At 45.2% G+C, this 17,326-nt stretch overlaps 1 protein-coding gene across 11 annotated transcripts in view; it reads left to right on the top strand.

Moving 5' to 3' along the window:
• Kidins220 (kinase D interacting substrate 220) overlaps positions 1-9,898 on the top strand; it is a 90,765-nt gene extending 80,867 nt beyond the window's left edge. For 9 of the 11 annotated variants that reach the window (XM_028893734.2, XM_028893732.2, XM_028893730.2 and 6 more), the window contains one exon: positions 2,686-5,740. In XM_028893734.2, coding sequence (XP_028749567.1) covers positions 2,686-3,945 — 1,260 coding nt within the window. In that variant the 3' untranslated portion in view covers positions 3,946-5,740. Of the gene's footprint in view, positions 1-2,685; positions 5,741-7,458; positions 7,520-9,537 lie in introns of those variants that run through there. The other 2 variants (XM_028893735.2, XM_028893736.2) reach the window with 2 other exon arrangements.
• Positions 9,899-17,326: the final 7,428 nt, after the last annotated feature.

Raw genomic sequence — 17,326 nt, 5'->3', positions numbered from 1 at the left:
GAAGAGGCAGGGGGATCTCGGTGAGTTTGAGGCCAGCCTAGTCTACATAGGTGAGACTGGGGCGGGCTGTATTAGAAGGTGGCTGCAAATTTGCTTTTCCTTTGGTATTTTCCTGTGAGATTCAGTGTGGGAAACTAGCATCTGGCTACCCGCTGAAGCCTTGGGTCTGGTTTCCCTTTGCACACAGGAATACTACATACCACACTTGGGGGGGAACAGCCCCCCACTTATTTACCCAGGGACTCTAGAGGAATGAGGGATAAGAGACTTAGTTAGAAATAGAGGGGAGAGAAACAGAAAACACAGGACAGACTCGGGAGAGCCTGGATCCTTAGCCACCAGCCCTGAACTTTATCCCAAAGGTCTGTTTATAACAATGCCAAGGGGTGGAGCAAAAGGCCTCCCCCTTGCTAGTTAAAAAACACCTGCACTCAGGCCTGTGGTCCAATCATCCTCTCCATGCAGACCTGCTGGGTAAAGCCACGAGGAACCTGAAAATGGGCTCCCACAACACTCAGGTTGCTCAGACTGGGCTTCAGCCCCTGGGCTCAAGTGATTCTCCTGCCTCAGCATCTTGAGTGCTGGAACCACAGGCCTGCACCACCGTGTGGTTCCACACACATGTTCTCTGTGGGTAGTTCTTAGACAGGTGCAGGCATCAGGAGCAGGAGTACCCGTGAGTCATGTGCGAAGGATGAGGAGGAATAAGAAGAAAATAAGCCAGCTCGGGGCACAGTGGGAGAGCGAAGTCAGGAGTGCGAGGGAAGCTGTGCAGAGCAGTGCTGGCAGGGTTCCCGTGAGCGCTTTCCTGTGGTAGTGACAGTGTCTTTAATTGTTCTCCATACAGTCCACATTAGGTGGAGAAGCTGAGTGTTCTTACTATTTTATTATCGAATACTGACTAATACAGAGTTACTTTACAATGAGCCAAGTTCACCCTTGGTCCCTGGGTCTCTCTTCTGACAGAAGCACTTCCTGTCCTTCCCAGCTTTCGGAGGAGCTGCCCTTCTGGCCCCCCACTGTTGAGGCACCTCAGCCTGTCTCCCCCCATTAGCACAGTAGTTCCACACCTCCTTGTTCTTAGCCTTTGTTCTCTTAGAAGTTCAGGACCTGGGGCTGGCCACATGGCTAGCAGGTAAAGATGTTTGCCTCATCCTGATGACCTGAGTTTGACCCCTGGGACCCATGTGATGGAAGAAGGACCCACCTTCTCACCTCCTCTCACCTCCACACACATCCCCAGAGCTGTACACACACACACACACACACACACACACACACAGAGAGAGAGAGAGAGAGAGAGAGAGAGAGAGAGAGAAATAAATATTATCAGTACCTAGAAAACTTTTGCATATATAAATTACTATAAATAGTTAAATAGAAACTGAAAATGTTTCTAAATACTTTTAAGTAATTACAGGTTACCATAAATAACACTTTCACAAAAAAATACTGTTATTTCTTTCTTTCTTTCTTTCTTTCTTTTTTCCCCAAGACAGGGTTTTTCTTTGTAGCTTTTTTTGGAGCCTGTCTTGGATCTCGCTCTGTAGCCCAGGCTAGCCTGGAACTCACAGAGATCCACCTGGCTCTGCCTCCCGAGTGCTGGGATTAAAGGTTTGCGCCACCCTGCCTGGCTTTTTCTCTTTTCTTTTTCAAACAAAAGTCCAGCGAGAATGGGAATGTTTTGCACATATCTTTAATGCCTGGATTCATAGAAGACAACTGGGCCCCAGGTACTACTGCCTCCCATCTCCTGGGACAACACATACACATAGCTCTGGAACTCCACTGAATGAAGGAGAAAAGACACAGAGCACCATCGTGTCCTGCGGAATGCAGTTCAGAACCCGTAGTCCCCTGCACAGGGGCACATGCAGCACTTGAGAATAGTTGCCTTAGTTGGTAGAGGGAGGCACCACTCTTCCGGTCCAGTGGCATCCTGTGGGGCTACCTCCTTCCAAAGGAAAGGCGGTTTGCTTCTATGTCTTTGTTCTAGCCCTTCCTGTGGTCCATTCCCAAGCTCCCCCGATGCTGTCTCCTCCATTCCCTGCTTCTTTTTCCTAATCTGTACTTTTAATTGCTCATTTATTAGCTTTCCTTGGATCTAAAACAGCTGGGACCTTGAAGCTCAGTATTAAAAACTAAACTTAAAAGTATCCCACTCTGCCTTTCCTGCCCAGCACCAGAGACCTTGTTATCACCTTTGTTGTTCCATTTTAAGAACATTTTTCCCTCTGAATTAGACTTGATAGGAACTTCCTGTCATATATCTGAGATGATTTCTTTTATCAGACCTTGAAGAGTTGAACATTTTGTTTTTGAGAGCTTCTTTATTTCTTCTTGATCTCTTCTAAGAGGAATTCTTTCTCAGTGGAGGTGCTTTTACCTTAAATAAAATAAAAACTTGAAATTACTAAAAGCAGTTGTTCAGATGACTTGTACAACCTGAAATAGTTCTTTTAAATATAAACAGTAAATTAATGTTGCTAAAATTTATAAGCTAATAACAGAATTATTCATAAATGCATATCTTTGGTTAAACTGTTAGGTCGAATTTTTGTAAGACCCTGGTATTTTGACAACTTTTTAATTATTAGTGTGCATTTGTGTTTCCTAAGCTGATGTTTATTATGTCTTTTTCCCCTTCTTATTTGAATTTTTAAATTTTTTTTTCTGTCTTCACAGTCACAAACTCGCAGAACCCCAAGTCTCTCGAGTCTCAATTCCCAGGATTCCAGTATTGAAATTTCAAAGCTTACTGATAAGGTGCAGGCCGAATATAGAGATGCCTATAGAGAGTACATTGCTCAGATGTCCCAGTTAGAAGGGGGCACAGGGTCATCAACAATAAGTGGCAGATCTTCTCCACACAGCACATACTACATAGGTCAGAGTTCTTCAGGGGGCTCCATCCATTCTACTCTAGAGCAGGAGAGGGGGAAGGAGGGTGAGCTGAAGCAGGAGGATGGGCGGAAGTCATTCCTAATGAAGAGGGGGGATGTCATAGATTACTCCTCCTCAGGGGTGTCCACTAGTGATGCCTCACCCCTGGACCCCATTACTGAAGAAGATGAAAAATCCGACCAGTCAGGTAGTAAGTTGCTCCCAGGCAAGAAATCCTCAGAACGGCCCAGTCTCTTCCAGACAGACTTGAAGCTTAAGGGAGGTAGTCTGCGCTACCAGAAACTGCCCAGCGATGAAGATGAATCTGGTCCAGAAGAGTCAGACAATACCCCACTGCTCAAAGATGACAAGGATAAAAAAGCTGAAAGCAAAGCAGAGAGAGTGTCCAAGTCTCCAGAACACAGTGCTGAGCCAATCCGAACATTCATTAAAGCAAAAGAGTATTTGTCGGATGCCCTCCTAGACAAAAAAGATTCCTCTGATTCGGGAGTGAGATCCAACGAGAGCTCTCCCAACCACTCTCTTCACAATGAAACGGCAGAAGACCCCCAGCTGGAAAAGGCAAATCTCATAGAGCTTGAAGACGATGGCCACAGTGGGAAGCGTGGGATGCCACACAGTCTGAGTGGCCTGCAAGATCCAATTATAGCTCGGATGTCCATTTGCTCGGAAGACAAGAAAAGCCCTTCTGAGTGCAGCCTGATTGCCAGTAGCCCTGAAGAAAGCTGGCCCGCATGCCAGAAGGCCTATAATCTGAACCGAACACCCAGTACCGTGACTCTCAACAACAACACTGCGCCTGCTAACAGAGCCAACCAAAACTTTGATGAGAGGGAGGGAGGCAGGGAGACTTCTCAGGTCATTCTGAGGCCTGGGCCCAGTCCCAACCCAACTGCTGTTCAGAATGAAAATCTGAAGAGCATGTCACACAAGCGAAGCCAGCGTTCCAGTTACACAAGGCTCTCGAAAGATGCGTCTGAGCTGCATGCAGCCTCCTCGGATAGCACGGGCTTTGGAGAAGAGAGAGAAAGCATTCTCTAAGGAAAAGAGAAGTGAAGTAGCGTTGTCCTATCCTAAGGACGAGACTGTCATGAACTTTAAACTGGTCCGTCACCATTCTCCATCATGTCCATGCATCACAGATAACTGATAGGTGGTCAGGCACCTGGGGAAGCACACGCCCTCTGTATAGCAGAGGGAAGCCTGAGACAGGATGGCCACCAGTCATCTCCATTATCGCCTGCATCATGGGCAGTTTAAAGTCTCACCACCACCATGATGCCCTTCCCTGGCACACAACTGCACAGATTGAGGAGAAACAGGCTGAATATAAAAATAGGTCAGAAGTGTATTTAAAGCTGAAAGGCTTAAATCACAAGGAAAAAACCTAGAGATCTCCTTTATAAAATATTCATGAAACATTTGAGGGAAGCTACAGTGCTAGATGAAGCAGAAACCAATTTTACTGTTAGAGTTTAATCTTGGTACAGATTTATAGGTTTTTAGAGTAGAGACCAGAGACTAAAAGTGAATGCCTAGCAAGTGGATAGCCAGGGTACTATATAAGACTCACTGCTTTTTAAAGAGCTCTTAGAATTTAAGTAGAAAATACATACTGAAGAGGCTGATAAAAGCTGATAAGAAAGTGAGTCAGCAGAACCCAAAGCAGTGGGCCTGGGCCGTGGTGAGTTGTTAGCAGAGGAGCTGGAGGAGAGCAGTGTATTCCTGGGGTGCTCTTCAGACCAGGCCTCTGCCTCTGACACCTATGCCCTCAAAACCATCTTGGGCTGCTCTGCAACTCCTAAATTATGCATCTAACCTAGCTCAGCTCTAGCTAGGAGAATAATACAATTTTTTCCCAATGGTTCTGGTGATTAAACGCAGGACCTCACCAATGCTAGGTAGAGTATGGCTGAGCTACATCCTAGCCCTGAACTTGAGTCCTTTCCCCGGAGAAAGACTGTGTCAGGAAATCGTTACTTTAGAAGAGTTAGTGACAATGACCCTAGACCAGCTACAAGCAAATATGTGATTACGTCACTGCTGTCTGTAACACAGCAGTTTGTTGCATGTAGCTGTTCCTAAATGAGCATTTTAATTCTGGGGGAAATTATTTAAACTGTGGGGTGGTTTTAAAAAGGAGCTTAGAAGCATACAACATAGCAAGAACCCAGAGCCAGAGCCGGTGTGACTCTGATGCTGCACTCCACATTATTCTTGGCCAGGCCAGAATGATCACAGACATAGAAGTATCATGTAGGCTAGAAGTGTGCCTGTCATCATCATGTATCAAAACTGTGTGTCATTTGAGCAGAGCTTGTTTATGTAGTCAGTCCTAGCAGTATGTCCTGAGCCACAGGTTAGGCTTGTAGATGGTGAGGTCGCAGGCTTGGTGTTTGTTGAGATGTCATCACTGACTGGTCCTGTGTTGTTGACTTGACACTGTGCTGGTAGCTGCCCCGTGCTTTGGTGCCTGGCTGTTGGAGTGTCATTGAACATTTCCAGGAAATGCATATGTTGCATGCTCTTTAACAGGTATTTTAAGCATTAAAAACAGCACGATGTTACTGACATTATGCATTTGACTACTTAGAATGTTTATTAGTCTGCAATATCATGTAATGGGTACTTCAGAAGTAGTTTGGTTTCTTTCCAAGTGAGTGGCTATAGCTCCCAGTCCCGGGAGGCCTTGATTCACACTGTCTGTGAAGTCATTCCTGAGTGCCAAGTGTACACGTAGACTAGGAGCAATAAAGATGTGCATGCCATCCTGACTCATGGAGTTTTATTCACTGTAGCAATGACAATTCACATTCTGATTAAAAATTAAAACATGGTCTGTGTGTCTGTTTTGTCCTCTGACTGGAGTTTGGAGATTTACAAGTCATGAAGTTGACAGAATGGTCCAGACAGCCCTGTTGTCCTTCTGAGGGAGGTCTGCTCTGAAGTCCCAGTGCCTAACCAGTGCTTTTTTGAAGCCTTGGCACCCCAGAGCACATGGCACCGTAGCTGAGTAGTCCATTTCTGTAGCTGGAGGCAGACGATCCAGATCCCTGAAGAACATCAGTTTATTATGTGAACATTCTGGACAAACATCCTTTCTCTACTGGCACAGAAATTGACGGGCCAGATGGGTCCTGAGTCACTGTTATCCCTCTGAGTCTGCATGTCAGTGTGTGTCTGTGTCTATTTATAATACATAGCTTAGTCTGATTCACACACAGGCGAAACTCTGCATTTAGCTGGATGAAATAATAGAAAAAGGAGCCTCAAACCCTGCCCATCTCTTACATTCTTTACTCAGTCTTAGGTGGTATGAGCCACATTAGCTCCACCTTCAGCCATAGAGTGTGCTCATGTAGCATCCTAACACTCACCGTGGCCTCTGGAGATTTACTTCTGAGAGTATCTGTAGTCCTGGCTGTCTGGATCTCGTTCTGTAGACCAAGCTGGCCTCGAACTCAGAGATCCACCTGCCTCTGCCTCCCGAGTGCTGGGATTAAAGGCGTGTGCCACCATGCCAGGCACTACTGGTATTTTCCATTTGAGTCAGCTTCCCCAGGGCCGGATGGTTAAGGATCAGGAATCCTACACCGTGAACTTTTAAACTTTGCTGAGCATGGTGACCCATGCCTATCATCCCAGTGCTCAGGAGACAGAAGCAGGAGAGTCAGGTGTTCAAGGCCAGCCTCAACTACGTAGAGACCAGCCTGGGCTATATGAGACCCTATCTCAGGAAACTAGCAATACCACCAGAAGCGTTTTCAATAATAAGAGAACTTGTTTTCCTGTGTTATTTTATATGGTTTTAAATATAGTCAGAATAATTGTAGTTGCCTAACCAAGTAATTTTAGAGTTGTATTTGCTTAAATCCTCATACTGAGAATTCAAGCTCATTCGCATGTTCTAATGCTACAGTAAAATAATTTATGACTAATTTTTTCTTACTAATAATTAGAAACTTTTAAATGAAATTACATATTTTTTTTCTTTTGGTTTGGCTAAGGTACTAAATTTAAAAGGTTTTAAGACCACATAATTTTTGGTTATACCAGGAATTCTCAGCCTCTTTAGAAATATCCCTGAATTAAAAACAAAAGACAAAAATCCATGAATTCCTGGCTAACTCCCGGATAGATTGCCGTACTTACCAGGAAAAGAGGACAAGGGCCCCCTTTAATTAATGGGTGAATGAGGGTGCGAGAAAATAACAGTTTTGGCAAATATGTACTATCAGCCCCAGCCTGCTTCATCTCACCCATCTTTCCTGGGCTCAGCAGACACAGCGGGAGAGAAGCAAATGGGGACATCCTCCTGCCTGGGGCAGGCGAGCCACCAAACATGAGTGTGCTTCCCTACTCAAGCTGAAGCATAGGCTGGAGTAAACACAAGGGAACTGAAAAGTAGAAGCTGAGCTTGGAGAGCAGCGAGCCGGCTGCGGACAGTGTCTGAGTGGCTCGTTGCTTAGCAAAGGTTGAGAATCCCTGGTTGAGACTAACGAAGTAGAAAGCAGCTTTCAAGTCTTACGTACTATTAAACCCTTTCCTGCCTAGGGAGAAAATGCCGTCCCTGTGCTAGATAGACAGCGGTTGAGAAGATCCAGTTTAAACTGAGGTATGTAACAAACTAGCATTCCAAGTGAGATGCATCGGGACGGTTGCCAGGAGTTAACCCCTGTCAACCCGCACGGGTCGAAGAGTTTCTGAAGGAGTGATTAGCAAACCCTGCTTGCTGTGAGACCGTGTCTCCTAGAACTGTCGTGCTATGCCCATGAAGTCTCACAGCTGCCTCAACATGAGCCGAACAATGTCTGATGTCTTTACATTAGACGTGCCAAAGTGGATTTGGGGGTGGGGGAGATCATCAGGCCTCCACCCTACACAAAGAACCACAGGCAATGAAGTGCTGGGGATGGGAGGAGTCTTAACCAGGGAAGAGCACACCAATGGTTCATCCAGTACCAAATAGCCCTGAAGACATACAAGTAACATACAGACCAAGCAAGTTTCATCTATGCATTTAGAAATGCAGATATATACATACATATATACACACATATATATGTAATAATAGTTAATGAGAAATAGAGACCATGATTTTGAAAGAGAGCAAGAGGGGATGGATGGGAGAGTTTGGAGGGAGGAAAAGGAAGGAGGAAATGATGTAACTGTAATTTGGGAAAAAAAAAAAAAAAAAAGGTAGCAAACCCAGCCCTGGCCTGAAGGTCCTCTGGCTGTTGGTCCAGGCAGATGGAAGGTTTGGGGGTGGGGGGGGGACATTCTGGAAAGCGGAGCTGAAACCTTTTCTGAGAGGGGCCTCAGTGGCTGGGGGATGGATGAGCACTGTTCAGGTCTCCCAGGAGAGGGAAGCGTTTCGGAAATGAGTGAGTTTATAATAGAGACATTGATGAAGAATGAAGGGCGTCTCCTGTGTTTCTTGACGCGGGATAGGATTCCACCCTGGTATCCCATCAGAATGCCAGTGGTTCTCCCACAGTGACGGTGCAGCTGGGCACACTGTCACCAGCCCCCGAAAGGGCCAACACTTGGAACCTGAAGTACGGCATCTACTGGTGTGTGTTGCTAACAGTGAAGTACCACTAATGAAGGGCTGTCTGTGGTCCCAGACACACGGGTGGGAGATGGATGGCTCTCAAAAAGTCTGGAATCCGAACTGAAGTGAAGACCAACGTAAATTAGTCAAAAAACAGAACACACAACACAAAGCATTATGAAATGTTTTAACACAGGCAGTGTTACTGTTTCTGAATCTGCCAGTGCAGGGGTGGCCTGTGGTCATTGACTAACAGAGACTACTCCCCAGACTTACTCTGCAGCTAAAGATGCCCTTTGTAGTGTTATTTATTCCAAGGATGTGTGTAACACGAATTCCTAAATGGTCTTTTAATAAAAAAAAACCCGGAACCAGATATTGGGGTAAATGCAGAAAGATCAGAGAGACAAAGGAACAAGCCACTGCTACGTCTTGCCTAACCAACTCCAGGAATCCTCTGACTGAAATTCTCTGAGTCCTTACCCTGAAAAAGCTTTTAGCTGAAAGGGACGCTTCTGTTGAAAAGCCTTTAGTTCCTGTCTCTTCACGCCTTATATACCTTTCTCTGCCCACCATATAACTTCCTGGGACTAAAGACATGTGTGTTTCCCAGTACTGAGATTAAAGGTGTGTGCCGCCACTGCCTGGCTCTGTTTCTCTCCTAGACTGAGTCAGTCTCATGTAGTCCAGAATGGCTTTGAACTCACAGAGATCCAGACAGATCTCTGCCTCCCGAGTGCTAGGATTAAAGGTGTGTGTGCCACCACTGCCTGGCCTCTCTGTTTAATCTAGTGGCTTGTTCTGTCCTCTGACCTTCAGGTAAATTTTATTAGGGTACACACTATATCACCACAGGTGTGTATTAGGAGTCATTTATTGTAATCTAGCAAAACATGGCCTGGCATATCAAAGTGAATCACTAAACCATTGAGAATGCATGAATGAGTGAAACCATACTCTCAAACATAATGTGTGTCCTTATTCCTAGTAAGTTATCTGAGGTCATTAAGCTCTTGATTATTCATGACCACTTTCTAATTTTATCATATTTACACATATTTACCTCCTTTTCTTTCAAGGCAACAAGGGCTTAGAACCTTAGTATTCTGCCCATAGACCAAGCAACGCTCCTTTTTCATTCTCCTGGCAGCTCGGTTAATTTCCCCATCTGGCTTCCTCACCACGTATCAGGGTGAAGAAGACACAGCCACCACTGTAGCCCTGCCATGCCTTCGGCCAGAGAAGAATGTGTCACCCAGATTTCTCTGTTCTCTGTAACTGTAGGATTTAAGATAGTCTTTAATGAAGTATTACTTTTATGAGATTTTAGGTTAAAAACCCAATGTATAGAAAAAATATGTAAATAATCTAGCCTCTCCTCTTATGTCCTGTAGCACGTTCTTGGTCAGGTAACTAATAAAACATTAGATATTTTCAAAATTGTCAGTTTTGACATTTGGAAGTTGTGTTTCTTAGAACTTTTAGAAGGCATGCTGTTTTTACTTGATGTGAATTAAACTATTTTGAAAGAGATCATTTTCTTTTCGGATTCTGTTTTCTCCATGTTTTGCCTATATTCTTTTCAGCCCTTTTTCTTTTCTTCTTTTTTTTTTTTTTTTTTTTTTGGTCTGTTTCCTTAGAGGTTGCATTATACTCATCCTATTTTACCACAAGACATCGTTAACACAGTAGCAGGAGAGGAAACTTCTGCACAGCCTTTTAGGTGAACCTGATTGCGGGTAACCCAGGGCAGTGGACAGAAATTTCTGTGAGTGAATGAGGCAGATCTAAACTAGGTTGGTAAAACTGGCAGAGTCTGCTCAAGTCCTACACGATAATGCCCTGCCACCCTACACCCTCCCCACAGTTCCTCATGGGTGGCCCTTCCATTTTTACACCTGTCTGGCCTTCCTAAGCTTCTCTGCTTATGATTCCAGTGATCTTTCAAGTTGTAATACCATGCTTGATTCAAAATTCCCGATGTGGGTACCCACAGCCCACCATGACAAACCATATCCTTTTAAAGGGCAAGGCAGTGTGTTCTGCGCGTTTTAAGAACCCTCTTGTGCTCTTTAAGCCCTTGGTGTAGTAGAGATGCCCATCTCATACATCAATAGAATTCGAGAGGCAGACGAAACTGTTAATCCTGTATTTCACATTAGAATCTTGAAAATGGTATTCAAGTGTAACTTAGTTGCTGTGCAGCCCCAATTCAGGTTTCTAACTGTGATACTGTTCCACATCAGGACCACCACGGTGCCCAGGTTGCCTTAGCCAGGTCAGAACTTCCACCTTCCTTTCAGTGACCACCCCTCAGCCATCTGTCACTCCCCATCTCATACCATTTTGACTGCTGTATTAGGATCCATATTGAATATTTTTATAGGAATGTGTGATTATGCATTATTTGTTGATACAGACAAATCATTCTTAATAGCAATTCCCCAGTCTTACTAACTGAATGCATTTAAACTTGAGAGTTTTGAGTTCCATACAATGTGTTTTGATCACATCCACACCCCCACCCATTCTTATATCTACTTCCCCTTCCCTATCAATTCTATATTTTTTCCTTTTTTTCTTCTTCTTTTAAACCTTAAAGACCAGTCTGTGCTACCAAAAATAATCTTGGCTATGTGGTCTACTGGAATGTGGTTGGCTTACCAGGAACTAAAATCTCAGAGAAAACTGGCCCTTTGTTTCCCAGCAGCTGACAACTGCCGGTTGCTCCAATGCTCGGTGTGGGATTGTGTGCCCAACCCCCTGCTCCATGCTGGGATTTGGTCTGGCTTGGGCTTACACGGGTTTTAAATAGACTATCATCAAAACCACTGTGAGCTCAGAAGATGTTCATCTGTAGTCATCCATCAGCTCGGTCTCTTCCACTCTTCCACAGTGATCCCTGAACCCTGGGAATCGGGTGCAGAGTGTGTGTGTGTGTGTGTGTGTGTGTGTGTGTGTGTGTGTGTGTGTGTGTGTGTGTTCCCTTTAGGGCTGAGCATTTTGCAGTCTCTTATCCTCTGTGTAGTGGTCAACTGTGGGTCTCTGTGCTAATCACCATCTACTGCAAATGAAAGCTTCTCAGATAAGGGTCGAGAGAGACACTGATTTATGGATATGATGAAAAGTCATTAGGAATTGGTTTAATACTATGTCCATCTATCAGCATCATAGTAGTAGGTTCTCCCCTAGACCTCTGACCTGTCTAACCACAGGTTATTGGCCCGGGTTATTGGTACCAGGAGTAGGGTTCATCTTGTGGGACTGGCCTTAAATCCCATCAGAAAGTGGTTGGATGCTCCCATGATGCCATGCCACCATTGCACCAGTGAGTATGTCTAAGACCAGTCATTGCTGGAGCTTGCAAATGAAAACTAGCCAGTACGGATGAATCTTCCACATCTGTACCAGCTTGATTTCATCTTGTTCTATGACTTAAATATGTGGTGTCATCAGCAATAGGGGCTTTACCAACATGAACAATAGTTTGGTGTTACTTCAATTCACCTAAAGGCACACCCCGTTATCTTGTGGTTCCACCTCCTCAAGGCAGCAGGGCACTCTGGCCCGCCTTGTGTATTTGATCAATAATGTGGTGGAGAGAGGCGAGATCAACAGTGAAGGGTGGACTGTCCAGACTGCAGTGTGGTGAAGGGTACTTTGGTGCACACTGGCTTCTCAAGTCATGGGCTCCTGCTGAGCCAGCTGCACTGGAAGAAGGTCACAGTGAGGTGAGCACATAGATATGCCCTGTATTATTCCTAGCTGATTAAAGATGGCATTGTCTGGTATTAAAGTAACAGGAGTTAATTCTTTATGTTGAGATCTTTTAAATTTTCCTTTGGTACAGTTTTTATCGTGGTAGGGAAGTTCACTGAAATCCTGACCTCTGACAGAAAGAAGTTTTAGGCGGTTTTCAATCAGCCAGTTCTTTCCCTGCTTTTGAGAGGTGGAAGCAGGGCAGAGAGATTCAAGGAAGGCTGAGCATGAAACAAAGGAAGCGTCACAACCCCTCCAGACCCTCGCCATTACCAGACACACCCACCCTTAGGAGCCAGGGGTCAGGCTGGCAGCACTTTCGTTTTTTAAACAAACCCTCTGCCATCTGACTTCGATGACCACTTTCCAGGTGTTCTGTGTTTGGATTTCTTCAAATCTGAGATGCCCTTTCTCCCACATTCTGGCTCACATGACATTACAAAATATCCTACAGTAAATGGTGTCAATGGCAGCAATTTCTCCTTCCTGACACACATTCTGCAGTCTGTGGGACCTTGCCCAGATTCAGCGGGCCGCTGTCTTCATATGTGGCGCAGCCATGTTGAGTTGCATTTTCGGTGGTTTGGACCAGTCGTGGGTTACATTCACCTGACCCCCAATCCAATGCTTTATGTCACTCCTCGTCCTATATTCATTAGGGTATTGGAAGTGGCCCAGACAATTGTTATAGGAATAGCTCACCTGTGTACCTGACAATGTTCTAAGACCTTTTCACATATTAACTAATTTAATTGTCATTGACAGCCTCACACAAATGTCTCCATTACTCCCAATTCACAAAGGAGAAACGGACAGAAACAGTGGGTCATACACGTTCTAAATGGTAGAGCCAGAGGCTGGGTGCAGGCCCCGAGGTCCCATAGTGCACCTTGCTCCCACGCATGTTCTATTGTTCCTTCCCGGGGGCTGACCATTTCCTTCTCACATCTAACTTGTGTGGCATTACTCTGCCTACTTGCTTTGAAACAGAGTTTGAGACTCTCAAGGACCCACTTTAGAAAGGAAAGACTTAAAACCCTATTGCTATGTGAATTATATTTGTTGATGACAAGACTCTCATTATCTTTCAGATCAAACATCTTTGTGACTAATTATTTTGGAACCTTTCATTTTTGTTTACAAACTTATCGGCTCCTTGTTGATGTCTCTTGTCCTGATGTTCTTCACGAAGCAGACTACCACACTGCAGCTTGTGTGTAGTATATTCATCTTATAGTCATCTGACCTTCACTCCCAGTTACCCTGCTTGCCATTGCGTGTGCTCCTGTATGTCCACCTGTTAGCTCACAATCCTAAATACCACTCTACTCTGTGATGGAATATTATAATGATTAATAATTATTGATAGATAAGCAGAATGCATCTATTCTGAGGTGCAGCTTTTGAGTTTTTAATAACAATGATGGCTGTCTTGCTAAGAAAGTAACGAGGAAACACAACCGAGGCCCCTCTCCCAGTCACTGTGGACAGATGGTGGGTTGAGACAGTCAAGGGCCACTTCAGCTTTGTGTGAACGTCTGCCTATTGACCCCAGTCCTTACCACAAAGCCAGACACAGCTATCTGCAGTTGACACAGATTAGCGTTCATTCCTTACTGCCTATGTAGATCAACACCATGGCTTCTGGGAGCAGCTTTCTCCACCCACACTCTGCTTCCCTCTGGCTTGTTTAAATGCCCCTCATTTTGGTTGACCGGCATGGAAAGAGGAGAGGACCCACTGGAAAGAGAAGTATCAGTGGGAGTGGAGGAGACAAGAAAGGGAACAGGGTGGGATGAATATAGTCAAAATACCTTGCATACACCCAAATGACAGTGTCATCATGAAACCCATTATTATGTGTAATCAATATATGCAATAAAAGACTATTTAAGACCAACTTGCCAAGTCAAACAAATAATCAGAAACAAATAAACAAACACATCAATATTGTGACTTCCTGCTTTGCGAATTAAAGGGCCGAGAGTCAGGGAAGCTCAGCTCCATAACAGTGAAGAGTGGCAACCAGCAGCCCCCAAGGCACCCAGCTGAATTCCCAGCTCAATGGGACTCTCCTCAGAGGCCGATGAGCTTCTGGGTCCTAGCAAGGGGTGGGTGTGAGCTGGGTGGGTCCAGTCCTTCCGCTGAGCAGTGTCAATGCCCAATACCAGGCCTCCCCATCTCTCTCTCCCTTTCTCTTCTCTGACTCTCAGTAGCCAGGGCTTGGGACCTGAGGCCACCCTGGCCTTGGACTCAGTCTACCTACAGGTCTTTACGTAGCTCATCATGTTGAGACCAGCCTGGGATAACAGAGTAAGACCTTGCCTGAAAAACAAACAAACAAAACAAAACAAAAACTTAAACAAGTTGACATAAACCTCAGTAACAGTGTGATGTGTACTAGGATAAGAACAGATCAGAGGTTCAAGAGATCAAGGGTACAAATCTTGGAACAGAACCACAGTTATAGTCAACTCACTGTCAAAATCTTTTGCCTATATCTGGTGCTGTGTGTGTGTGTTGTGTGTGTGTGTGTGTGTGTGAGAGAGAGAGAGAGAGAGAGAGAGAGAGAGAGAGAGAGAGAGAGAGAGAGAGAACTGGGGACTCATCCACAAGTTCACACCATCTGGCAAATCTAGAATTACTTCCATTCAGGATAAGAACTGAAGTTCCAAGAGATAAGAAACACTCTAAAAGGCTGATAGACTGACTAGAACTCCCTTGGTGAGGGTAGGGTGGGGTGGGGGTGGGGTGGGACAGGGGTGGGATGGGGGAGTAAGGTGGGGGTAGGGTTGAGGTGAAGGGGTAGAGTGGGGTGGAGTGGGGCCTGGAATGTTGCAGGTCCAGAGGCAAATTATCTCTGGCTATCTTTAGCCATTCATGACTGCCTTGGTGTGAGCCCTAACATCCTTATGACCATTAAGTAAGTACTTTTGGAATGCACAAACAGACCCTCAGCTCCCCTTAACCAGCACAGTCACCTGATAGCGTCTGAGCAGAGATTTCCCTGCCTCACTGTGACCTGCCTCCCTGACTCCACCAGGGTATTTAAAGTGCCTTGATTGATGATTTTCTGGGTTCTGTGACTATAAAAACGTCATGAACTGTTAACATGAACGTATTTGAAGCGACCTGAATCTGTGTTCCTGGGCCGTGAACACTGATATTTGGCTTCAGAATAAACTTTAAGTTTTTGTTTTGTTTTGTTTGTTTGTTTTTCAGGCAAGGTCTTACTCTGTTATCCCAGGCTGGTCTCAACATGATGAGCTACGTAAAGACCTGTAGGTAGACTGAGTCCAAGGCCAGGGTGGCCTCAGGTCCCAAGCCCTGGCTACTGAGAGTCAGAGAAGAGAAAGGGAGAGAGACAGCTTAGGGATGACTGACAGCTGTGTGTTTGTGCTGGGCAGGAAGATCTTCACTCTAGTTCCCTGTCACCAGGACAATGACCCTTTTCAGGCTCCTCCAGCTGAAGGCTCAGCTTAGTAGGGTTTTTCCCCCATGCGACTTTTGACACTTTCCGTAAAGCGTGTCCACCACTGACATATTAAAAGAAAAACCTCGGCTGTTCTTGCCTAAATCAATTGCAAAGGAACAGCGCCACCCATGGCCCCTCGGAGTCACACATTTAATTTGGCAAATGCGAGTACAAGTTACTATTATGTGTCCCCAAAGGATGGTAGCCTGAGCTTATACATCTCCCTCCATCTTGACCTGGCTACTGACCCCCAAGGAAAAGGGGGCACAGGGAAGATATGGATCTTTCTGGAAACTATTGAAGGATATACTCCAGCGAAATAAGACAGTAAACCAAGAAAAAGCTAGATATTTCCTCTAGGAATCCGGATCTCCCAGATGAGAGAATTGAGTAGGGGGACCGTTAGCAAATCCCTCCTTCTACATCCTGCACCTGGGCTGAGGCGGGAAGACTCATGGGGAGAGGGGAACTGCTGTGCTTGAGTTTATGGAAAGCAGAAAAAGAAGGGACAGGTAGATGGCAAACGTCACAGTGAAATGTAAAATAACGAAAGTAGGTCACTATTCTAAGAGGAGGAGGGGGAAGGGCGTCAGATACACTGAGAAATTTGGAGATAAATTTACAAGAAAGACAGAAAATATGAAAATCAGCTTTAGAAAAACTAAAAGTTCCTGCAAAGAGACGCATACTTGCTTTTCTTCTTGGTCTGGTACAGGTGAAATGGTGTAAATATGGTTGGTGTAGTTATAACTGTGCTTGGGCAGATGAACAAGAGGGAAGGTGTGTGTGTGTGTGTGTGTGTGTGTGTGTGTGTGTGTGTGTGTGTGAGATGTTGGGGAGCTCTTGGTCTTCTGCTGTGGTAGGAAGTAAATACAGGTGTGCTGGGTAGTTTTATACCAACTTGACACAAGTTGGAGTCATCAGAGAGGAGGGAGCCTCAATTGAGAAAATGCCTCTACAAAATCAAGCTGTGGGCAAGCCTGTAGAGCATTTTCTTAATTAGTGATTGATGGGAGAGGACTCAGCCCACTGTGGGTGGTGCCACCACTGGGCTGGTGGTCCTGGGTTCTATAAGAAAGCAGGCGAGCAAGCCATGAGGAGCAAGCCAGTAAGCAGTACATCTTCATGGCCTCTGCATCAGCTCCTGCCTCCAGGTTCCTGCCCTGTGAGAGATCCTGTCCTGACTTCCTTCAGTGATGCACTATGGCGTGTAAGTGTAAGCCGAATAAATCCTTTCCTCTACAGCTTGCTTTAGGTCTTGGTGTTTCATCACAGCAGTAGTGACCCTAAGACAGCTGGGTTTCTAAGACCAAACTGTGCTGTGGGATGTTCTGTATGGCAAATGTGTTGCTCTGATTGGTCAATAAATAAAGCACTGATTGGCCAGTGGCTAGGCAGAAAGTATAGGCGGGACAAGGAGGAGAAGAATTCTGGGAAGTGGAAGGCTGAGTCAGAGACACTGCCAGCCGCCACCATGACAAGCTGCCAGTAAGCCACAAACCATGTGGCAAGGTATAGATTTATAGAAATGGGTTAATTTAAGATATAAGAACAGTTAGCAAGAAGCCTGCCATGGCCATACAGTTTGTAAGCAATATAAGTCTCTGTGTTTACTTGGTTGGGTCTGAGCAGCT

This window comes from Peromyscus leucopus, chromosome 22, assembly GCF_004664715.2.
Source record: "Peromyscus leucopus breed LL Stock chromosome 22, UCI_PerLeu_2.1, whole genome shotgun sequence".
Taxonomy (NCBI): domain Eukaryota; kingdom Metazoa; phylum Chordata; class Mammalia; order Rodentia; family Cricetidae; genus Peromyscus; species Peromyscus leucopus.
The sequence above is the reverse complement of the archived record's forward strand: the minus strand, read 5'-3'. Positions and strand labels throughout refer to the sequence as shown.